This window comes from Lichtheimia ornata, assembly GCF_029851405.1.
Source record: "Lichtheimia ornata isolate CBS 291.66 chromosome Unknown scaffold00028, whole genome shotgun sequence".
NCBI lineage: Eukaryota > Fungi > Mucoromycota > Mucoromycetes > Mucorales > Lichtheimiaceae > Lichtheimia > Lichtheimia ornata.
In genome coordinates, this window is record NW_026695348.1 from 177,883 (window position 1) to 201,459 (window position 23,577).

Genomic DNA, 23,577 nt, shown 5'->3' on the forward strand with positions numbered 1-23,577 from the left:
ATGCAAATTACAAACGCTTCCACAACTCTTTCTTCCTCTGCCACTCAGCAGCATAACGGCACTACTACTACCAACAACAACAACGACAACAGCGATAGCAGCAATAGTAGTAGTAGTAGTAGTAATAATGGTGGTGGCAGTGGCAATAACAACAACAACAACAAAGCTATATCACAACAAGGGAATGGATCTATACACAACAACAACAATGAACCAGAAATGCTTGGACGAGTCAATAAGCAAGAACTTATTCGCCTGATATTACAATCACTGAATGATCTCGGATATCAGTAAGTAGTCGTGTGTGTGTGTGTGTCATGCTGCGCCTCTTCGTCTCATGCATTATCTCTCTTTCTCTTTCTCTAGAAATGCAGCCAAAACCCTTGAACAAGACTCTGGCATTGCACTCGAATCCGATACCGTTACTCGCTTCCGTGCAGCTATCCTTGCAGGCGACTGGTCGTTGGCTGAAAGTCTATTGACAATGCTCCCAGGAAGTGATGATCCAGCGACCATGAATATCTTACAAGCTCAATTTTTGATCCGACAGCAAAAGTTTCTGGAATTGCTCGAGGCTCAAAAAACCATGAAGGCCTTGCATGTATTACGGAATGAATTGACACCCCTGGGTCAAAGTATTGATCGTTTACATCATTTGTCAAGGTATGTAAGGGGACGGGATTGAGACAATGAATGATGTATACTCAACAAGGACGTTTAGTTTAATATTTTGTTCATCCGTTCAAGATGTTCGAGCACAAGCACAATGGGATGGCGTGGATGGATCGTCACGACAACAACTCCTCGTGGATCTGCAAGGTAAGGATTTGATAGCAGCTGGATACAATTCATGCTAATGTCATGTCCTACTCTAAAGAATACATTCCACCATCGACCATGATACCAAAGGAACGACTATTGACACTTATCAACCAAGCATTCGAATATCAACAACGTCATTGCTTGTATCACAGTAACAGCGTTGCCGAGTATTCCCTGTTTGAAAATCATCTTTGTGACAAGTAAGAGAGAGAAAGCTTATCTTTCCCCCACTTTTTTTCTGATGAATGGTAAAATATAGAACCCATTTCCCATCAACGACTATACGTGTACTGGAAGGACATGAAGATGAGGTGTGGCATGTATCATTTTCGCATAATGGACGCTATTTGTCTTCAGCATCAAAAGATAAGACTTGTATTATTTGGGATTTGGAGGCAAGTAATGGCATGAAAACGGAAGAAAGAGAAAGGGATGGCTAATGTGACACGATAGACATTTGAAAAGGTCCAAGTGCTTTCTGGACAAGATGCCGCTTCTTATTCTGCATGGTCGCCCGATGATTCAAAGTTACTTGTGTGTGGCACCGAAAAGAATTGCTTTTATTTGTGGGATCCCATGGTAAGAGGAAAATGCTGCATCTGATGAGATTCCCTTGATTGATTCATGACCATCATCATCAATAGAGTGGGGAAAAGCTACATACCTACGATGAGCACAAGGATCAAGTAACAGGCTGCGTGTGGTTACCTGATGGAGAGCATTTTATATCGAGTGGATGCGACAAGTGCATATGTTTATGGGTACGTGTATTCCTTATCTCTTGCATCTTGCAGGGGAAAAAAGTGCTCACTGCCGTTGTGATAGAATATTGATGGTGAGATCAAGAGCCGATGGCAAACACCACGTACAATGGAAATGAAAGTCACCAAGGATGGCAAGCGACTGGTGACCATGACCTATGACCAGGCCATTGAGATTTACAACATTGAAAACTTTAGGTTAAATGACGTTGGGTAAGTAAGGTTTGGATGGAATCACGCAGCATGAAAGGGGATATACTCATATGGCTATATGGCATATAGCAAAATTGAAGAAAGCGGCACCATCACTTCTCTCAGTATTACTCAGGATGGCCGATATGCCTTGACCAACATCACAGAGACGCAAGAACTTCATTTGTGGGATCTTGAGGAACGCCAGCTTATCCGGAAATACATTGGCCAGAAACAAAAGTCCTTTGTTATTCGTTCAACGTTTGGTGGTGATGATGAATCCTTCATTATCAGTGGAAGTGAAGGTAAAAAGGAATACAGGTCCATGTCGTGAGGATGATGATGATGATGACGATTGACACGTGGCGTTTTTCTTAGACAATTGCGTCTACATTTGGAGTCGAGACTACCAAACGTTACTAGAGGTGCTTGAAGGTCATACAGGCATTGTTAACTGCACAAGCTGGTGTCCAGTAGGCCCTCCTATGTTTGCTTCAGCCAGCGATGACAAGACCGTTCGAATGTAAGTTTTACAAAAGAGAAGGGATTTGGCAGTGTACTTACATGATTGAATAGTTGGGGCGTTGATGATGGAATCGACAAGGAAGACGCCATCCTTGTATAACATCTTATTCATTTACCACGACCACCACGCATACACACCAGGCCTTTGCTATTCTCTCCCCGCCTTTGTACAGAGATGATCCACCCTTCGCCACCCTTTGCTCTCTTACTCCTCAACAAGCACATCAATACACGTACACAATGATTGGGCTTTATTCACATTCGTACATAAGACGTTTTCTTTTTCCCTTTTGTTTTAAACTTTGGAATAAACCACACTCCCTTGTATATCGAACAAATGGCATATAGTATTATACATTAAACTTTTTATACAACAACAATCTATAGACGTGCGACACCATCCTCGTCAAGTTTCCAAGCATTTTTGCCAGCGTGAATGAGAGGACGAATATAATCATCGTAGCCATCAGCAACGGGTGTTTGATTGAGTGGTTCCAGCTCAGCCATTTGAGTCATGCGTTCATAAGCACGGCCATCCTTGGCACCCAATGCGGACTGGAGTACAAAATCAGGGAAATCAAAAGCATCCACAAGGGAGACGACTTCAGGGCGAATATCCTTGAGGACTTGGATCAGTTTTTCCTTGACCAGCAAGGATTGCTGAGGCGACACATAACCCGATGCCAAAAAGTCGGCCATTTCTTGCTCGAGTGCCGACAATGAAAAGAGGATAGCCACCTTTTGCAAAACAGGATGCTTGTAATTGGGAGCAAAGACGGCATTTATAAAGTTGGAGACCATCATGAGTTGGCAGTGAGCACGTGAAATACGATAGATTTCTACAAGCATGTCGTTCCATGAACGCTGTTCCACATCAATCGCATGCACTGCCTTGTCCACCAAAAAGGCGGCACGGAATTTGAATGCTGAAAGAAGGATCTCAGGGTTCGATAAATCGGCCTTATCAGTGATAGGACAACGTGCATTTGGATTGCCAAGGTATTCGAGCATGTATTGGGATGAGAAGTTGTCAGCCTTGCCACTAGCACGCACTGCACGGAATGTCTTGCATAGATAGCGGGTCGTTTGTTGTGTCAGCAAGTAGTTATCACCTTCCCACTATACATAATAAAAGATATAAGCATCTAGGATAAAAGGGGATGTTATTATAGAGCACTTACCGTAACCTTGGGCAAATAATCTTGATAGAATTGACCAAGGCCAGAGAATAGAGAATAACCATGACCACCGCATGCACGTCGGCATTCTTCAATACCAGCAACACCAAGTGTCGTTGTCAAACTTTTCAATCCGGAGGAGGAAGCGTGTAAATCAGCAAGGTTCGAAAAGTCGCCTTGAGCCATCTTTTCTTGGTTCTCGTAATACATGCGATGCATCTCGATAGCGGTAAAGTGACAAGCATAGGCCTGTGCAATGATGGGGAATAAGCGATATTGTTGCATTCTATAATCCAATACGGGAGTTTCGACCGTCTTGGAGTCCACCTTTTTGGGATTGGCTTCATCCACAAATTGTGCACGAACGGCCGAGTATCGGATAGCCACTGTAGCGGCACGTGCAAGCACCAAACGTGACTCGAGGACAATGTTGGCACGTACAAAGACCATTGTACCATAGGATAACTTGGAATTGGGAGGTTGGATATAGTTGCCAGTCGCCTTGTCGATCTTTGAGAAGCGGGCCATCATAGCATCGTGAGGAACACGCACGCGATCAAAGAGGATAAAGCCATTATCGACCGTATTGAAACCAAACTTGGGACCAATATCACCGACTGTGACACCAGGAACCGGATGATGGGTTTTCAAATCACGGATTTGGACAATGAAAGGATGGGGTCCGTAATCTTTGCCGTTGCTAATAAGACGTGCCATCACCATCGCATGCGTTGCTGCCACACCCAATCCACCAATCCACCATTTGGAGGCTGTCAATGTAGGCGAATGAATCACAAATGTTTGCGTTGCTACATCATAGGTTGCTGTTGTCTCCAATCCACGCACATTCGATCCATGGCCAAGCTATTATTATCAATTTAGATATATATTCTCCCTTTTGTATCCATGCAAACTTGCCTCGGTTTGTGCATAGCAACCAATGATCTCATATCGCTTTGCAGGCTCCAAATACTTTTTCTTTTGTTCCTCAGTGCCTTGATTCTCAATCGTGGGTTGGAACATGGATCGGTGTAACCGAAACTAGTGGTAGCATAGACCCTATTGTGTCAGCACAACACACCCTTCTCCACTGTTGCCATGGCTACTACTACTTACAGGTCCTGATTCGTCAAACAGAAAATCGGCAATAGCAAGTTCCTCGGGAGTCCATTGGTGAATTCTACATTACCAAAAAGTGTCAACCCATGTCGTCGCTTATTGAATCTCCCTTGCATAGTGTATATACCTAGTGAGCTCTACCAAACGATTCGCCGCGGCCAATGCCTTTTTGAATCGGACATCGCGACCCGTGTAATAGCGATGGGATTTGTCGCCGAGAATAGGGTCATTTTGGATAATGTTGAGAATACGTTCACGCTTTTGAAGATAGTCTTGACCATATAAAGTGAGAGTGACATCCTTTGGATCAAAAGAAGCCCGCTTGCGTTCTTGTTCTAGCAGATAGCTGCCTTGAGGTTCAATGGGTTTAAGGTGACGAGGAAATTGAGTGGGTGACATGGATGGAAGCGCGTGTGTGTTTCGTGGTTGGAGAAGAGGGGAAAAGAGAAAGGGAAGCTTGGGTTATAAAGGATCCATTTATGCTGGAATTATGCTTACCTTATACAAATCACCGGGAGTACCTTTTTACGGAAAAATTGTGGGGCAATATTTCTACTCAGAGAACGAGAGTGACTCTACGCTGACAGATAGCAAACCGGGAGATTGCATTGCCTTTAAATATATCATCACATAATCCATTTCTACTTTGGGCCGGCTCTTGTACACGCTCTTTGCTGTAGCAGATATCCTTCAATGATATACATGATGTCGATTATCAATGTTGTGCCACCATTTGGTTGTGACACAGCCTGTCATTTATGATGTGCACTTGGCTATCTGATGTTGATTTTGACAACGACAAGTCATCTATCTCTGGAGTGGTGTTGATGATAGTGAGCTTCTAGATTGCCCCAATTGCTCCCAAAACACAATGAGAAGTCCGTTGTCAGGAGAATGAGAAGGATGAAAAAGGGGCGAGTGGATCGTGAATTATTTATGAATGAATACCAACGTACATACATAATCGCCAAGGATCAAAAATGTTAACGCATTCAGTATCCTTACATGTGAAGAGGAGTGCTTCTTGATGCCCAATGCTTACGCCAATGTTTTCACAAGGTTTCATGTATCGACATAAATAAGAGTGCCGGAATCAACCATTCACTTCTTTCTCATTTGTTGCATACATCCCCTATATACACATTCGAACAATGAAAATCACCATTGCTTCCATCCTGGCAATGCTAATGATAGCCATTACCGCTATTATGGCTGATACAACAACTCCTCGCCAAAAACGAATCAATGATGATAGTAGCGTGCATCAAGCTTCCCCCGAAGAAATGTCCATCCAAAAGCACTATCTGCTATTGGCGTACTCGACATATTGCTCATCCGTCATTCTTGATGGTGACTTGACGAGTTGTCCAATTTGTGATGTCTTTGATGGCATCACCTTGATAAAAACATTCAAGTCAAGCTTTTATGACACCAACGCTATGGTGATCAGGGACGACAAACGTAAAGAAGTGGTAGCCGTCTTTCAAGGCACATTCACACTCAGAGGTTGGATAGCAGTGAGTTGGCTAATATAAAAGAGGGATACATACACAATGTTTGACAATGAATGATACTCTATTGTAGGACTTGGGTGCTCTTCAAATACCATATCCTGCAATGAAAGGTGCACAAGTCCACAAAGGTGTGTAGTCTCTCCTGATAGTTTGTATGGCCCACACACAGCTAACCACCTCGTCAATACATAGGCTTTTATGAAAACTATATGGAAGTGGCCAATGATCTCACAGCGGTTGTATTGGATCAAGCGGAAAAGTATCCCGATTATACCATCGCTACCACCGGGTAAGTGTTGCCTGGCAACAAAAAAAAAGTGCCATATATGTATGCTTGCTCACATAGCAACAGACACTCACTTGGTGGTGCTTCATCCATGTTTTGTGCCATGGATCTTTTTCAGCGTGGAGTGCCAGCTGAGAAATTAAGGCTGTATACTCAGGGTGGCCCTCGCATTGGTAACAAGGCTTTTGCAGAATACGTTCTCAGTACCAAGGTGCCTGTAACAAGGCTCATTAACAAGCTGGATGGTAGCTTTATTATGCCTAATAGCAATGGATGTGCGATGGTGTGTGATGGCTCACAATACGTGCCGTTTTTTCTATAGGTGGTCCTCACATTTCATCTCCTGATTTTGTGCATCCCGGTCAAGAGTATTGGATTCAATCAGACAGCTTCACGCGTAAGTATACACGTTGTCCAAAGGATCGTTTACGTATAAATGAATGTCAACATGAACGGTACTTTTTTTTGTAGGAGTGTGCGCTAATGGCTTGGAAAGCGAAAAGTGCTCGGATTCAATGGAGCCTTTGGCTCTTAGCGCTTATGATCATATCAGGTAAATATTTGCAGACCTATATACTGTATCTTTATTCAGATCCATATTGATGATTGCTATGTACTCTACAGCTACTTCCATTTGGAGACCAAAATAGTTTCTTGTTTGAATGTTGCCACGCTCGTAGATTTCCTTCTTTAAAAGCGGTAGACGCCGTACGCGCACATAGATCAGTGTATGCAATCGCATCAATAATATATACCTTGCTTCATCTTCTACGTGATTATAATTCCTTCAAGATCCAGCCACGTTTATACATCTAACAACGCTTGAAAAGGATTCAACAACGAAAAACAACGAGTTTTATTTTCAAAAGATGTATTTTAGAACTTGAATTCCTTTCTCTTGTCCTTTTTGTTCTCTTGAGCAGTCTTGAGCTTTTTAGCTTGTCGATTTGCGTGTTCAACGTACATATCCGACAAGTCTTCACCACCTGCGCCTGCTGGTAACTTTGATCGCATTTGTGCATCGTATTTAGCACGCAAGGTAGATTCATCCAAACCGGCTTCCAACTCGCTAGGATCGATAGCGACATCCACATTGCCACCCATTTTACGCTTAGAGCTCCTTGCAGTCGATGACGCCGCTTCGGCTCCTTTTTCAACCGTTGATAGATCGTATCCATGCTGAGATCCCATGAAACCACTAATGTTCTTTTGCACCTCTGGAAGTACTTGATACAATTGACGAGGCTGTTCATCCTCCTCCTGTTGTCTCCTCACATCCTTGCGCAATTCAATAAAATCGGGTGTCTCCAAGCCTGATGCAACGGATGCCATACCCGAAGGCGTCACCAATCCATCCTTCATAGCTTCCTCAGTAGGCTGTGCTTGTTCTTCCTCAGGTGCAGCTTCGGCTTCCTCTTCCTCTTCCTCAGCTTCAGATTCCTCCTCCTCTTCCTCTTCCTCTTCTTCGAATTCTAATACAAAAGATATGAGTCAATGGAGAGACCCTTTGGATATCACTTTTGTCTACTAACCTTCTTCAGATTCTAATTCACCCCAAAGATTCTTGTCAACCGGTTCAATGATCTAATTCAAAAGACCCATCAGCCTCTTTCTTCTTCCATCCATTAGATAACGAATAACATACCTCAGGTGGAACCACTTCCTTTTGTGTGACACCAAACACATCACCATACAAAGGTCGATTAAACTATTATCGGAATCATCCATTAGTACAAGAAGATCAAGGTAGGTGAATGGATTGACGTACCTCGTCTACAGGAGGTCTACCCCAACCACCAGGATGATAACCCCATTGTGCGCCATCAGGAATGGGTGAATTGAGACCAGGGATAGTAAGATTGGGATAACTTGGGGGAGGACCATAACGTTGCATATTGATGAGCCATGGTGGTGGTGCCAAGGGTGGCATGTTCAATGCGCTTTTGAGCTCTTCGGATAATTGACCAGGCTTCTTTTCCTTGAGCTTGGTTTCAAATTCCTTGCCTTCATAGTATCTATATATGAAACGTGATTTCCATCAGTCACCTTGGATACTTTTTTTGACAGCCGTTATACTCACAGTTCGCCATGGATGGTGAATTTTGGCTTTGTTTGGAAACGGAAGAAAGCATCGTGTAGCTTTTGATAGTCAATGTCCAGCTTGCCCATCTTGGGTGCCACACGCTCTCGAGTCTTGGTTTTCAACTTCATGGAATCTTCTTTTTCCTTGACAGCATCACGCATCTCCATGATACCAGTATCCTTGATGAAATCTATAGCGAGAAAAGAGGGTCAATCCCAAGCTCCCTTTTATCAAATCAAAACTTACCAGGCAATTCCCATGGAGGTTTCTCGATACCACGTTTGCCTTGAAGGTATTTGCGTTTTTGACTCCAATGTGCTGGAACAGGTACTGTGTTGCGGTATGATTTCAAGTTGACGAGTAACTTTGGATCTGATGCTGTCACATCCCACCACTAAATAAACAAATATCAGCATTAAATGATCATCACACAACTTGAATCGAAATTTACCTCTACAACTTCAGGCTTTTTGACCAATTGTTTTAACTCGGCTACTGTCAATCGCTGTAACTTCTTCAACTTCTTCTTGGACAATGGCTGATCCGAATCCTCCATATCTTCTTCATCCTCATTCTCCTCATCGCCCGCGCCTGCATCTTCTTCAGTTCCCTCGTCGATCTTAACCTTGGGCTCATTATCCTAAACACAAAAAGTATGAGTTGAATCATGTCATCCCCCCTTTGGATGATATAAAAAAGTACCTCATCCTCATCACGATTATTGATCTGATAGTATTGAAATACTTGAGACATTTGGGCGAGGATGTCTTCGTCCACACCTTGCATCCCTTGCATGTTTTTCAGAGCGTCCGTGTCGACAGGCTGCGTGACATATTCGATCTCCACATTGTCGAGTGAATCGTCCTTTGTATCTTTGAAGCCGAGTTCCTATAGACAAGATCAGTGTTAATTGGGAGCCTTGGATGCAATAAAGAAGCCATGTATTCTCACCTCACGTCGTTTGGCATCTTCTTGTGCACGTTGCTTTTTCGATTTCTTTCGTCCACGTTGTCGAGACTTGACTTTCTTTTGTGTGTTGTTCGATACAGCCGTCGAATCGGTTGCTGGAGATTGGCTGGCTGTGCTGTTCACTGCTACCTCGGCAACCATAATGTGTAAAAGGTAAAGAGAGAGAGAGAGAGACAGCTGAGTGTATTGAGCAGCAGCAAAAGATGAGTTCTGAGTTTTGGGGCTCCTCTGCTTTTGACCTCCTCCAATGTCAGTCGTTGTTCGCTTTGGTTATCTTTCTTTTACAAACACACGCTCTCTTGCATAATGTCACCGAGTGCTTTAGAGTCGGTCCTTCGTTACGCTTATATCCATGGATACACGTGTCGAGAAGTGAGTAGCCGTAGCAATGTCTACCCACCCGATCTCCTTTTCACTCATTCCAACCTAGTGGGCAGAACCTGTACGAGATTACAAGGATCAGGTCGATGGCGATATTAGCACTGAACTTTGTGGTAGTTACACATTCTATTATCTATCCATATGAATGCTAACATGCGATGGATGTGTGTAGAGCTCTTACTGGGTCGATTCTTTGCACAAACACGCGTAGCCGAGCCATTATTAGAACGCTACATTGCCTATGCTGCCACGGGGGACGACGAACAGCATTATCCATTGACGTTGAATCAACAAGAGTGCTTGATCCCTCCCATCACTTTTCTTTCATGCCTTGTCAAGTTTGTCGATACAACAGCTATCCGCAATCCACATCAATGGTCGCATCTTTTAAAGTGCCTTCCAACATTGTTATCTGTCATTGATACCGACCAAGTGATTTCTGATCTATTACAACAAAAAGACCAGCAACCATGGCCACGGTTACTATGCAACGTATTCATCATGTTATCACGGCTTGTGGCAGTCGGCTTGTATTATGATTATTACGCTCGTGATATCCTTCGCAATAAGCAAGACACGACCATCGTAGCATCCGATGAAGCAGCAGCAGGATCAGGATCGCCACTACCATCATCATCACAGCAATTCAACAATACACAAACATCATCTTCATACCCATTCAATTTTCCTTTATCACAACCATCAGGCACATTCGACCCTGATGCTACCCTTGATTTGGAATCATTTGCAGCAGCCGAACCACCCACCAGTTTTGAGGCTTCAGCCGCTAGTACAGATGGTCATACAGCACGTGATTCGACTCAAGGAACAACCACAGACACCAATCGTATCGAAACAGCAAATGCTATTTTGGCAGCACAAGTCATGGAAGAGCTTGTTGAGAAAAAGGGTGCCAAACGGATATTTGAAATCATGAATACTCAAAACAAACGAGAAGCTGGCAAAGCGGGTACGATGTCATAGTGGAGTGAGATTGTGTCATGGTGATGATATTCATATTGATGTTGTTGATCATAGAGGAACCATGGGCTACTTGTCAAGCCATCTTGGCACCCCCTTCAGCAAACACACAAACCACCACCGATGTAGCACAAAACACCCACATTCAAAAGTTGCTATTGTTGATCAATCGATTGACGGATCGTGATTTGGATCGGCGCATGGCAGTGCATCTCAAGTATCAGGAATTGGAGGATGAAGGCACTGCAAGAGCTTTGCCTAGTGCAGGCTTAATGGGTTTCCTATATCATTTGGTAAGTATCATCCCTTTGGTATCTATGTTAGCGGTAAGATTGACACAGCATCATCTTAGGTACAAATTCGACCAGGATTAAGCGATGAATACATCCTTGATTATCTCACAAAGATGCAAACCATCAAGGTGAGTGGAAAGGGATTTGGATGGCATAGATAGACATAGAGTACCAACCATATTTCTTTTCTAGGGGTCTTTTGATGAATCGTTTTATTTGGAGATCTGGTTTGCTGCATTGACGGGTTTACGAGAAGCATCCGAATTGGGCCATCAGCACACTATGCAAGGGGATGATGGTATGACTCAACCAGCGGATATTACCATCAATGCGAATCGTCTTCTTTGGCGAAGTATGGTATTGGTCAAGGTATGTGGGTGACACACTATGCCATATGACATGACAACTAATAACATGGTAGGTTCCTTTTATCATCGAGCAATTGTATACGAGGAAGCAAAGCCAATCTCGACATTACTCGTTCCTGAAACGTGAAAATGACGACCCTGATACGACTGAGGTATGATGGATGGATCACACACCAAAAAAAAAGAATCCCTATTGACATCGTTTGATAGATGAACCCATTAGAAGCGTCCTTAAGAGAACTCAAGTCATTCACGGGTTTATTGAAAGGATGCAGCCCATCACTTGCAGCATTGGATATGTTCGAGCCTGGAGCATCTAAATTACTCGATCAGCTCAACAATGGGAACAGCAAAGCAGAGAAAGATGATGGCGATGATTTCATGAATCTCATCAACGACATGAGCAATACGGTCGATTTTAATACCCCAGCCGTTGCCAAAGCCATTCGACAAGTAGCCAGTGAGGATATCTTCACCCAAATCGTTCGCGTTTGCCAGCAATATGGACTTGTACAGGATAGCGTGGCTGATGTACTGGTGACAGTTCCCAAAACAACCGAGATCAAGAGCGAGCAAAATGATGATGGAGGAATGGATATCATTGATGACTCCATGATGCTTGACTTTGGTGATGATAATCAAAATGCTAGCAAGAGCAACGATTTGGAGGTTGTCGCACAGGTAAATCGATACCAACAAGAGACACTGCCACCTTTATTTACATAATGTGATAGAACGTAGACCAACGCATCAACGCTTTGAGAGAGACCATTTCGATGACAGGCATCACTGAACTTTTGCATATTGCCTTTGTATCCATGGCTCATACAAAAAAGATTGTGGATTTCGTTGTTGAGGTAGGAGAACAATAATTTTCGTGTATTCTCGATTCTAATCCCGGTACTTTTAGTTGCTACGAGACAAGGCAGATTCACGTGACATTTATGGCCTGGCCAAGATATGCGATGCCCTCAACAAGTGTCCATGTGCTATTGATCTTATTGGACAGCTTCATCATCCATTTATCTTACTTGAACCCTTGGAGCAATTTTGCAACGAGTGGAAACCATCCGACAGCGAAATGGACGTCGACAATCGATCCAGTAGTGAAAGCGACACTGATGATGACATGGATGGTGTTCGCGTGCTCTATGGCAAGTTTGGAAAAGTATGGACGTTGGTGGTACTCATTGTAAGAAAATTCAATGTAAGTGGTAGTATATACCGAACGATGCTATCTTTGGGATCATGAATAACATGGATATGATGAACAGCTTTATCGCGATATACCGAGCGTATTCAGGAACGAGGATGGGTTCCTTTATCGTTTCTTTACACAAGGACCTTTGATTTATGGCGTGGATGCAACCGATGAAACCATTGAGGAATTTGCACGTGAATGGCAAACGGCTTTATTGGGCAATGGTGGCATTTCCGATGATTTATTAAGGTAAGTTTCAATCTACGAGAAAGAGGGATAGAGCAAGAGTAGCACTGACAATGCTGTCAAAAAACAGGTTTTCTACGCCACAGCAATTACTACAAGCTGCTCCTACACTCTTTGCACGTTCCATTTTGGTGTACGAGAATGGTCATCTTGGGGAAGATACACTGATGGGCATTGTTTCCTATTTCCAAGAGAGCTTCCTCAACTTTACATTGTGCCCTGTGACGATCATGTACTTGTGCGATGATGTCTTGATGCGCAATCCATCCGTGGGTGTAAAGTGTCTACACCAGCTGCTGATGAAAGGTCGACCACCGCATGCATTGATGCAAATTTGTGGCAGCAACATCCTTGGTGCATTGATGGGATTATCTGAACAATTAAAGCAAGAGCGTATGGTGCGACCTGCCTCTGTAGCCGAAAAGGGTCAAGAAGCTGTGATGGCATTGGATGAACTTGTTACGCAATTGCAAGCCCATATCAAGAATAAGCTTGGCATTGAAGAAAAGAGTGACCAAAAGCAACATCACACGGAGACTGTATCGACGGGCGTCACATGCGACAACCTTGCACACAAGGCCCAAGAAATGTTCCGTTACATTGTCAAGAGCGGTCGATCCATGTTTATGCGGGATGTGGATGCGGATGTGGTGGCGTTGTGGGATCCTTGCAAAGCACCCAAGAGTGTGATTGTACATTACTTGGATATGGTCATGTTCCAAATGGCATTGGATATGGGTGGTCCTCATTGGTTTGTCAACATGATTGTGGAACAAGTCCTGGAAGCCGGTAAAAGTGGTGGCGCTGTTCGTGCAGGTAACACGATCATCATCATGCATACACCCAACATACAACTTATAAAGACCTTTGTATATCTAGCTGAACTTGGCTCATGCCTTATCACCACCCCCTTGACGACGGACATGGATTCGGATGGTTCCTGCTTTAATCTTTTACGTTGTTTACTACAAGATGTGGTGCCCTCTTTTCTCGAAAAATGTGCATCCGCCAATGCATCGTTTTTCCAAGGACAAACCCTCGGTGTGTTCACAGGCAATTGTTTGGTACTGATGCATGATCGTGGCGACCAACCCAAGGAACGACAATTTGTGGATGAGTTTGGGCGTCAGTTTTTCGAAACGCTGGTCGTTGACAATGAAAATGCACCCCAGATGATTCATCAGACTCATGGTAGTGCCATCAAAAAGGAAGAAGGAGGAGGAAGTGGAGGAGACAATGGCATGGATCAGAGTATACGCTTGGGTGTCTTTGGTTCATGGCCTGATACCGTCACGGAAAGTCCCATATGGCGTGGTTTCTTGAAAGGATTGATGAGTAATCCACTTGTCAATGAAGCATGGCCCAACACGTTTATATACTAGATGTAAATATACAAAAAGCAAAATTCATCATATTTTCGGGAACAATGTATACATAAATGAATGGTAGTGATGGGGTCATTATCCTTTGGTTTGATTCAAAGTGTGTATGTAGAAGACATGGGTTGTATTCAGATACATGAAGCTCATCTCGTTCAGAATGTGATCACACAATCCTAGCCCTAACCAAAAATCGATTATGTTTTCGAAATACAATTGTATGGAAAGTTTTCTTTATTATACACAGCGAAGCAAAGCCGCTACACAAGTGTCATGCTTAAGGGAAGGGTGAAGGAGCACTTGTAATAAGATTGGTATGGTATGAGTGTTTACACATTTTATGTACGCCTCGCCTTGCATTTAGTTTTCGTTTTCGGTTACTTGGTTGTCATTTTCATTTGCTCCTTCGGCTTCTCCTGATGCTGCTGCTGGGACACTATCTTCTTGTCCTTCGCCTGCCTCTTCTTGGCCATTTTCTTGTGGTGCTTGGCCTCCTTCTCCTTCGCCTTGTTGTTGTTCACCATTTTCTTGTTGTTGGTCGCCACCTTGCTGTTGTTGATCACCACCTTGCTGTTGGTCGCCACCACCTTGCTGTTGTTGATCACCACCTTGTTCTTGTTGTTGGTCATCACCACCAGAGCCAGCAGCGCCAATCTTGAATTGAGGAGAGTAGGCAACGTTGGGAGAAGTGCCAAAGATGAGAGCATCTGATAGCAATGAAAAATTAGTCATCCATTGGCAGTAAAGAGTTCAATTTCAGACTACTTACAAGTACCAGCAGTGGTGTTGTCAGGAATGTGCCAGGCATAAGTACCGGACTTGGCATCAACATCATTGGCAATCACATAAAGATGGTTGAGGTTGTTGGAGTCTCCATTGGCCAATTCAATTTGGACCTTATCAACAGAGGGATTTTGCCTGATAATATGTAACGATGAATATCTTGCGCATCATGACGAAGATCCAATTCAACTTACCAGGTAATGTTGGCTACTCTGCCAGCAGTGAATTCGGTGTTTTGAGTAGGGTTAGTGACTTGAAGGACACCAGGGGTGCCTTGAGCCGATACAACGGTGAGAAGAGCAGAGGCAATAGCAGCAATAGTAAACTTCATGATGATTGATTGAGTAGTTGTTGAGGATGGTGTTTGGTCAGGATTCCAAAACGATGCCCTATTTATACACAAAAGCGGGGCGGTGTTTTGATGAGCCCATATGCATAAAGATCACACAAGATCTTCGCCGCGAATGCAATCGAACATCCCTTTCAAAAATAATTCCTCATTTTTCTATTCTTGTATACGGATCCCCTTCAACATTTTTTTGCATCATTTGATCTTCGGATTTTGCTATACGCACTTTACCACTTTCGTAGAGTACACTAACACTACTGTTGTACCATTGATTACGACGTATCCAAGCATTTGCATCACACACACAGTATTGCAGCTGTCATTTATTCACCACCAGAAGCATTGTGTGTGTGCTACGTTATCAATAGGATCGACGAGTGAGTTGTATTCCTTGGCGTGATGGTGAATTTGGGGGACGGAGTGCTGTTTTGAGTGGACAAAGGATTGGTGGGGTGCTGGTATCCATATGGTATGGGCTATTTTGCTGTTGTTGTTATTATTGTGGATTGAATTATGTCATTGGAGAAGCAGCGGCTTGGCAAAGAAAGAGGAGAGCTGCGACTCCTCTCTCTTTCTTGTTGGTATCTGGATCCACCATTCCATATAGGTTTTAGTGACAAAAACAAAGACAAATGGATTTGCATTGTTTACGAATTCCTATTTTTATATGACGAAAAGATCGCCGGGTCCTCTTCCGTCTTTAGGCCTTGGCACTGTAAAAAGTCATCAGAATGGGTGGTTATGTCACATGAAAGAGTGGGCTTTGAAGCTTCACTCGCGTGTTTAAGAGAATGAATGCATACATTTTGCAGAAATGGACTGCATCATGCACATCGGGGACAAAACAAACAACGATGAGACATTCAAACACGCTCTCGGACAACCGGTAGATCCTTTTCTCTTTGTGTATATGTGTGGCGTCGAGACCATTCGCGTTCGACCATGACAACGACCTAGCCTTTCCTTCATTCATTCCTTCATTTATTTGAAAATGATTACTCATTAACTCCATATACAATGATTTCTGTATACACGATTGAAGTATCTGGATCTCATGGTAAGGGATGATAAGGGGGTCCATTTATTAAAGCCAAGCCCGAGTAGCACCATGCAAGTGGGGTCGTGACATTGCAGACATAACCTTACTGGAGGTAAGCGTTTTGCCGCCGCTTAAAAATTCATGTCGCGTAATCGACAAGATCATGTTGGTTATTTGGTACATCTTATCGATGATTCTCTCCTCCTCCTTGTAGCTTGATAAGATAATGAAAACATCAAATGACACGATTCCTTAAGCCATTGATAGCAACCAAACCCATCCTATCACATGAGCATTCCAAGAGCTTCCTTTCACATAAAGTGCATATCCACCACTTCCCCCCCATGCACATCACACATAGCCTGTCTTCATTCCATAGAACAGTAATGGCAGTACCAAGTATATTAATATGGATCATAATCAAGCATAAATGATATTACTGTGCTGGAATGTAAGGATCTACCAGGTCATCCAAAATAGGTCTCTTGTTGTTGCTAGGGCGATGAGAGTCGTTGGACTTGCAAGCAAGCAAGGGAAAGCATGTACTTCCTCCATCCTCGATGAATTGATTCAACCTCTCCTTGATGATGCGAGATGCATGTCGCCTTCTTCTTTTCTTGCTGTAGAACCTCTTGACCCTGTCATGATATGCCTGTTCCAAAGTTCATCCTGTCAAGTAGCGAGACACGCGCAAGACGGCTCCATCAGGTACATTCCACTGCCTTGCCTCGCCTAAAGCCATCCATATCACATCTGCTACCTTGGTGACAGCTGCTTTCATTGTATAAACGATGTTCGGCTAACCGGGTTATGGCATGGTCCAGGATAAAAGTGTTGCTCGACATGCTGACAGGTGTGGTGGTCAACAAGGAATTGCAATCGGTGAAGGCCATAATGTTGGAGCTCATTGAGACCAAGACAACAATGTGGAGTGCTCGACATTGGGCTGATGCTGCTTACTTATGCAAAGTGTGCAATGGACTTGAATGCGAATGTAGTGTTGAAGTGGGTGAGCGAACGTCAAAGGAAAGATGAAAAAGGTCTCAGCCTTGCATGGTTGCCAGGGAATAATCCCCATCAGTCAACTGTCACACAAACGTTTATGCAGCATCAAGAGCGATATTCCTTAGCTATGAATGAGATAGCCTGCTATACTTGAGCAACCAATAAACATGAACCAACACTTTTATATACTTTCTGTGAACATACAAAAGCAAAATCCATCATTGTTTTGGGAACAATGAATACATGAATGAATAGTAGTGAGAGTCATCATCTTTCAGCTCTATGAATTGGTTTGATTCGAGAAGGTATGTATGTAGATGTGATGTGTATTTGGATCGCAATGCCAGCCCCACGCCATTATCGATTATGTTTTCTTGAAATACAATGTATGGAATGTTCTCTTTATTATACACAGCGAAGCAAAGCCGCTATACAAGTGTTATGCTAAGGGGGAGGGATGAAGGAGCGCTTGTAATAATGTATGGTATAAGTGGTAACACATTTTACACCTGATCATCAGTGTTGCCTTCTCCACCTTGTTGTTGTTGGTCGCCACCACCTTGTTGTTGATCGCCACTACCTTGTTGTTGATCATCACCACCAGAGCCAGCAGCGTTAATCTGGAATTGAGGAGAGTAGGCAACGTTGGGAGAAGTACCAAAGATGAGAGCATCTGAGAACAATGAAAATTAGTCATCCATTGGCATTAAAGAATTGAATTGCAGGCTACTTACAAGTACCAGCAGTGGTGTTGTCAGGAATGTGCCAGGCGTAAGTACCGGACTTGGCGTCAACGTCATTGGCAATCACATAAAGATGGTTGAGATTGTTGGAGTCTCCATTGGCCAATTCAATTTGGACCTTGTCAACAGTGGCCTTTTGCCTGATAATAACAATGAATGTCTTGCACATCATGACGAAGGTCCAATTCAACTTACCAGGTGATGTTGGCAACTCTGCCAGCAGTGAATTCGGTGTTTTGAACAGGGTTAGTGACTTGGAGAACACCAGGGGTGCCTTGAGCAGAGACAACGGTGAGAAGAGCAGAGGCAAGAGCAACGATGGTAAACTTCATGATGACTGATTGAGTGGTTGTTGAGGATGATGTTTGGTCAAGATGCCAAAAGATACCCTATTTATATATACAAAGAGGTCCGGTGGTGATGAGCCCATATGCATAAAGATTACACAAGATCTTCGCCGCAAATACATACACAGCAGGGTCACGTTGGGAAAGCAAAAGAACATCCCTCTCAAAAATAATTCCTCATTTCTATTCTTGTATGGATTTCCTTCAACCTTTTTTTTTGCACCATTTGACCTTCGGATTTTGTTATACGCACTTTACCGCTTTTGTGATTACACCATGGCTGCTGTTGTTGTACCATTGACGACGACGTGCCCAACCATTTGCATTACACACACAGCACAGAGCATTGTAGTGGCTGTCATTCATTCACAAGAAGCAATTGCGTGTGTACAACATTATCAAAGGGATCGACGAGTTCGTTGTTATCACCTGGTTACCTGCTCAGTACAGTATTCCTTGGCGTGATGGTGATGATGTTGGGGGGTGCTGTTTTGGGTGGACAATGAATTTTGGTGGGTGTTGTTGATATCCATATGGTATAGGCTATTTCGTTGTTGTGGTGATGGGTGGGCCGCATTATGTCATTGGGAGCAGCAATGGCTTGGCAAAGGAGAGCCGCTCCCTCTTTCTTTCTTGTTGGTATCTGGATCCGCCATGCCATTTGAGTTTTAGTGTGGCCACAAACAACAACAACAGACAAATGGATTTGCATTGTTTACGCATTACTATTTTTATTTGACGAAAAGGTCGTCGGGTCATCTTCCGTCTTTAGGCTTTGACACCGTAAAAAGTCATCAGAGTGGGCATAAAAGGTGGCTATGTCACATGAAAGAGTGGGCTTTGATGCTTCAATCGCGTATGTAAATGAATGAATGCATGCATTTTGCAGAAATGAACTGCATCATGCACATCGGAGAGAAATAAACAACGAAGATGAGACATTCAAACACGCTCGGACAACCGGCAGATCCTTTTTTCTTTGTGTGTATGTGTGTGTATGTGTGTGTGTGTACATGTGGCGTCGATAACGTTCGCATCCAACCCATGACAATGCCCCGCCCTTTCATTCTAACATTCAATTGGAAATGATTGCTCATTCACTCTACATACAATGATTTCTGTATACATGATGTAAGTATCTGAATTTCATGGTTGTTGAGTAAGGGATGAGGAAACAAAGGGAGGTACCATTTAAAGCCAAGCCCGAGTAGCATCATGCAAGTGGATTTGTTGTGACATGGTGGGCATAAACCTTGCTGTAAGTAAGCGTTTTGCCGCTGAAAATTCATGTCGTGTAATCGTCAGTGGAAGATCGTGTTGATTATTTGGTGCATGTTAGATGTCATACGACAGGAATGTTTTCATGGTCCTCTCTTCTTGAGCAAAATAAGATACAATCAAAACATCCATTTGCTTGGTATTCCCTAATTCAAATGACACGATCCTCGAGCTATTGATAGAAAGCAATTCCACCACATCACATGAGCATTCGATGAGTTTTCATTCATATCCATCACTTTATTGTCATATCTACAATACATGCACATAGCCTCTCTCCATTACAACGGCAATCGCAATATCAAGTATAGCACTGGGATCTACCAGGTCACCCAAAATAAACCTCTTGTTGTCAGGGTCGTGAGGGTCGTTCGACTTGTAGACAAGTAAAGAAAAGCGTGCAATGTTGAAAGGTGAGCGAAAAGCCAAAGGGAAGGTGATGGAATTATCTCAACCTTGCATAGCTGCTAGCCCATCAGTCAAAGGTCACACAAATGTTTATGCAGCATCAAGCGGTCATTCCTTTACTATGAACGAGATAGCTTGCTATACTTGAGTCAATAGTGGAAGAGCTATGTATAATAACATGGTATGGAGGAAATGGGGTCTGTGTCAATGTCATCATCACTTATAGCCTCGCAACCAAAATTAAGGTACACACGACGACGGGTCAACACATTCTTTATTCCCAGCATAGGCCGATTATTAGCAACGATGTTGTGGGGGCGGGAATGAGGCTATATGTAGTACACGGGCGCAGTCCTTGTTTCGTATACCCGTGCGTCAAACATGAAGGCCGCAGCAAAATCACAGCGAACGATAATGGAGAGAATTGATATAACGCTGCTGCTGCTGCTGCGGTAGGTTGGTTGGTTGAATCATAGTAGTTTGTATTTTTTGACATGCCGATAGACTCTTATCTCTCTCTCTCTCTTGACTCGTTCAACCCCCCAAAAGTCACTTGTTTTCTTATGCCAAAACGATCAGGTGGAAATCGACGTGGATCGCATCGTGGACGTGGTCGTGGACGCGGAGGCCATAATAGAGGTGGAGGACGTGGTCGTGGTGGAGGCGGCCATGGTCGTAATCGTCACTTGATCCCTTCCAGTTATGGCTTCGTTTATGAACCTGGCAAGCACAATACCTTTAGCGACGACGATTACGAAGACGACTTTCCAGTGTTTGCTCAGTTTGGTGCAGTGGACGATCCCAATGACGATGGTATTGTAGTGAATGCATAAGGGCCGACAAGGGACACTAAAGTGGTTGGTTGAGAATAGGTTTCTCCAAGAGACGTAAACGTAAAGGTGCTACCAACACACAACGTGCACCTCTTTTGGGAGATGATGGATTGGAATTTCAACCTTCGAGAGGCAATCGTGGATATGGCAGATCTGTTGCATTTACTCGTGCGACCACCTTTGTTCAACAAGAGGATGACAACAATGGAATGATGGATAACGACGAAGATCATGTTGTCAGCACCACCACTACCACCACTAACACCAACGATAATAGCAATGTCCCATCGACCAGCAATGACAGCAATATTATTGTATCATCATCGGGCGAAGAGGAGAATAATGTCGAAGCTACAGGATCATCATTGGGATTCTATTTCGATTCGACTCCTAGCAAAGTGGTCTTGAATGATGACGACGATGATGATGAGAATCTTTATGACTATAATGATTCGATACCTTTCAACAATATCTCCACCACATCCAACAGCAAGGTGTTTATCAGAGAGACTCGCAATGGTGTTACAGTGGATACGCCAGTGGATGGACCCGATCGTAATCACAACAACAACGGCAACAACAAACGCAACAATCGAAAGCAAAAGCGACAAAAGAAAAAGATCATTCCTGGCGATGACATTTACATTGGATCCGATTCTGATAGCAGTGACAATGGCGAATACGAACATCTCTTTACTTCCAAGCAGGATGATGATATTGCCGCCATGCGTGATTACATTGAAAATATTCAGTTGGATGAGGACGATGAAGCTGCCATGCGTGCATTTGCCAATGGTGACGTGAATAGCAACTATGACAACTTGCCATACGACGATGAATCGGATGATCAAGATAGCATTCGTAATGGAGGATTCCACTATATCAGCTCTGATGAATCACTTGAGGAGATTGACGAGGATGCTTTCAACCGCACTGCTCCACATCACCGTATGATGGACACTGACGATGACGATTTCTTGGAAGAGATTGATGAAGAAACTTTCAGAACCTCGCTCTTGAATGCTATGGATGATGTGCCACCAAGCCTTCATGCAGGTACAGCAACTGTAACTGGATCATGGATGAAGAGAGTAGATATTGATCATGGTGATTTAGGAATGAGGAATCGGATTCATTATAATGAGAAGCGTGCGAAGAAGATCTCAAAGAAGGAAAAGCGATTGGAAAAGCAAAACCAAAAGGGCAAAAAGAAGGATCAGCAGCAGACGATCTCTATTGACATGCGCAAAATTGACCAGTATGTCGTTGTAACATGGCGTTGACTTCACGCATTACTCACCTGCGTCATTTATGATAGGCGGATACAACAATTTATCAAGGATGAGTCGTTATCAAGGTGAGAAGAAGCAAGTTTGCATGGTAATGTGTTACTCACACGCATACATAGTTATCAATTTGCACCCATGTCCAAGATGTGTCGTCGACAAATCCATCTTCTTGCATCGGCATACAATATTAAGACAGAAAGCTATGGTACAGGAGCACAACGGTAAGAAGATTTTAAGGTGGTTGTCATACAAGGTATTGACATTTATTTTGCTCTGTAGAATGCCCCTTTTGCAAAAGACCACCAATACACAATTACTTGATGATCGGCGATCGATTGAACGCTTCCTGCAAGAGGCACAGGCAACGATTGATGCACGTTCATCTATATTACGGAAGAATCGACAAATGGATCCTGAACCAGTTGGCAAAGGCAAAAAGAAGGGCGGCAAGAAAGGAAAGCAAAAGGGCAAAAAAGAGAGGCAACAAGATCCCGATCGACCAAGTTCAAAGCCTGCACACAATTCGGTTGTTGGCGCTGGAGCGGATCCTATTAACGAAAGCAACATTGGTCATCGGATGCTGGCTGCTATGGGGTAATTAATGGAGGAAGGCTGTTTATTGTATCCAATTTGCTTATTGTGATTTTTATAGTTGGAAGCATGGTGATTCGCTTGGTACAAACAATGAAGGCATTGCAGCCCCGATCGAAGTGGTCATCCGCAAAAAGCGTGTGGGCCTCGGATCCTAAAACAGTCTACAATACTTACCTCGTTAATTTGTGCACTATACCTTCATTCTCCTCTTGCTAGTAGACCCATCACTCCATCCAATAAAACATTTACGTCGCTTTTTGGATATATTCCAAAGGTTTTTACCAAAAGCGTGCATGGCAAAAACAACCTTGAAAAGACCGGGGTAGTTAAATTTATACCACCATGGTTTATTTCTCCATTAGCTAAAAAGTGCTTGGACTCATCAAAAGACATTTTAACTAGTTTTAGCGAGGCATGTGCTGGAATCTTTGATATGTGGTTGGCCAATCAATGTGCAATAGCCGTGCTGCTGCTACTGCTGCTACTGCATGTGTGATCGACAAGCACACTAAGTTTTTAGTCGGCGTTTCCCCAAATGGATAATCTCGTCTCATTTTCTCTTCCTTCCACCTCCTGATCCCTTTTCTTTCGTTTCTTTTCTCACCCTCGTC

General features: G+C 43.4%; 8 protein-coding genes across 8 annotated transcripts; 4 read left to right on the forward strand and 4 right to left on the reverse strand.

The window, feature by feature from the left end:
- O0I10_006397 (uncharacterized protein) lies at positions 1-2,400 on the forward strand (the record flags this gene model as incomplete). The annotated part of the gene is made up of 11 exons (XM_058486425.1): positions 1-290; positions 367-663; positions 722-819; positions 878-1,022; positions 1,082-1,217; positions 1,276-1,401; positions 1,467-1,583; positions 1,648-1,796; positions 1,866-2,080; positions 2,154-2,298; positions 2,352-2,400. The coding sequence occupies 11 exons, from the start codon at positions 1-3 to the stop codon at positions 2,398-2,400; spliced, it is 1,767 nt and encodes a 588-aa protein (XP_058342782.1).
- Positions 2,401-2,681: 281 nt separating this feature from the next.
- On the reverse strand, positions 2,682-4,996 carry O0I10_006398 (uncharacterized protein; the record flags this gene model as incomplete). The annotated part of the gene is made up of 5 exons (XM_058486426.1): positions 2,682-3,419; positions 3,482-4,342; positions 4,397-4,519; positions 4,595-4,658; positions 4,725-4,996. 5 exons carry the CDS (start codon positions 4,994-4,996, stop codon positions 2,682-2,684), a joined length of 2,058 nt encoding a protein of 685 aa, XP_058342783.1.
- Positions 4,997-5,805: 809 nt separating this feature from the next.
- Positions 5,806-6,954, forward strand: O0I10_006399 (uncharacterized protein; the record flags this gene model as incomplete). The annotated part of the gene is made up of 6 exons (XM_058486427.1): positions 5,806-6,114; positions 6,182-6,239; positions 6,304-6,400; positions 6,458-6,642; positions 6,720-6,794; positions 6,869-6,954. 6 exons carry the CDS (start codon positions 5,806-5,808, stop codon positions 6,952-6,954), a joined length of 810 nt encoding a protein of 269 aa, XP_058342784.1.
- A 319-nt stretch (positions 6,955-7,273) lies between these two features.
- On the reverse strand, positions 7,274-9,590 carry O0I10_006400 (uncharacterized protein; the record flags this gene model as incomplete). Its single annotated transcript, XM_058486428.1, has 9 exons — positions 7,274-7,869; positions 7,930-7,981; positions 8,043-8,105; positions 8,166-8,412; positions 8,478-8,670; positions 8,727-8,874; positions 8,932-9,120; positions 9,183-9,368; positions 9,432-9,590. The coding sequence occupies 9 exons, from the start codon at positions 9,588-9,590 to the stop codon at positions 7,274-7,276; spliced, it is 1,833 nt and encodes a 610-aa protein (XP_058342785.1).
- A 165-nt stretch (positions 9,591-9,755) lies between these two features.
- O0I10_006401 (uncharacterized protein) lies at positions 9,756-14,301 on the forward strand (the record flags this gene model as incomplete). Its single annotated transcript, XM_058486429.1, has 13 exons — positions 9,756-9,821; positions 9,880-9,943; positions 10,003-10,800; positions 10,869-11,104; positions 11,164-11,232; positions 11,297-11,473; positions 11,526-11,624; positions 11,683-12,153; positions 12,207-12,329; positions 12,383-12,679; positions 12,747-12,922; positions 12,990-13,735; positions 13,799-14,301. The coding sequence occupies 13 exons, from the start codon at positions 9,756-9,758 to the stop codon at positions 14,299-14,301; spliced, it is 3,825 nt and encodes a 1,274-aa protein (XP_058342786.1).
- Positions 14,302-14,658: 357 nt separating this feature from the next.
- On the reverse strand, positions 14,659-15,412 carry O0I10_006402 (uncharacterized protein; the record flags this gene model as incomplete). Its single annotated transcript, XM_058486430.1, has 3 exons — positions 14,659-15,005; positions 15,068-15,216; positions 15,276-15,412. The coding sequence occupies 3 exons, from the start codon at positions 15,410-15,412 to the stop codon at positions 14,659-14,661; spliced, it is 633 nt and encodes a 210-aa protein (XP_058342787.1).
- A 2,565-nt stretch (positions 15,413-17,977) lies between these two features.
- On the reverse strand, positions 17,978-18,549 carry O0I10_006403 (uncharacterized protein; the record flags this gene model as incomplete). Its single annotated transcript, XM_058486431.1, has 3 exons — positions 17,978-18,147; positions 18,209-18,357; positions 18,413-18,549. 3 exons carry the CDS (start codon positions 18,547-18,549, stop codon positions 17,978-17,980), a joined length of 456 nt encoding a protein of 151 aa, XP_058342788.1.
- Positions 18,550-20,813: 2,264 nt separating this feature from the next.
- Positions 20,814-23,121, forward strand: O0I10_006404 (uncharacterized protein; the record flags this gene model as incomplete). The annotated part of the gene is made up of 7 exons (XM_058486432.1): positions 20,814-21,063; positions 21,123-22,139; positions 22,200-22,341; positions 22,402-22,440; positions 22,492-22,593; positions 22,652-22,966; positions 23,025-23,121. 7 exons carry the CDS (start codon positions 20,814-20,816, stop codon positions 23,119-23,121), a joined length of 1,962 nt encoding a protein of 653 aa, XP_058342789.1.
- Positions 23,122-23,577: the final 456 nt, after the last annotated feature.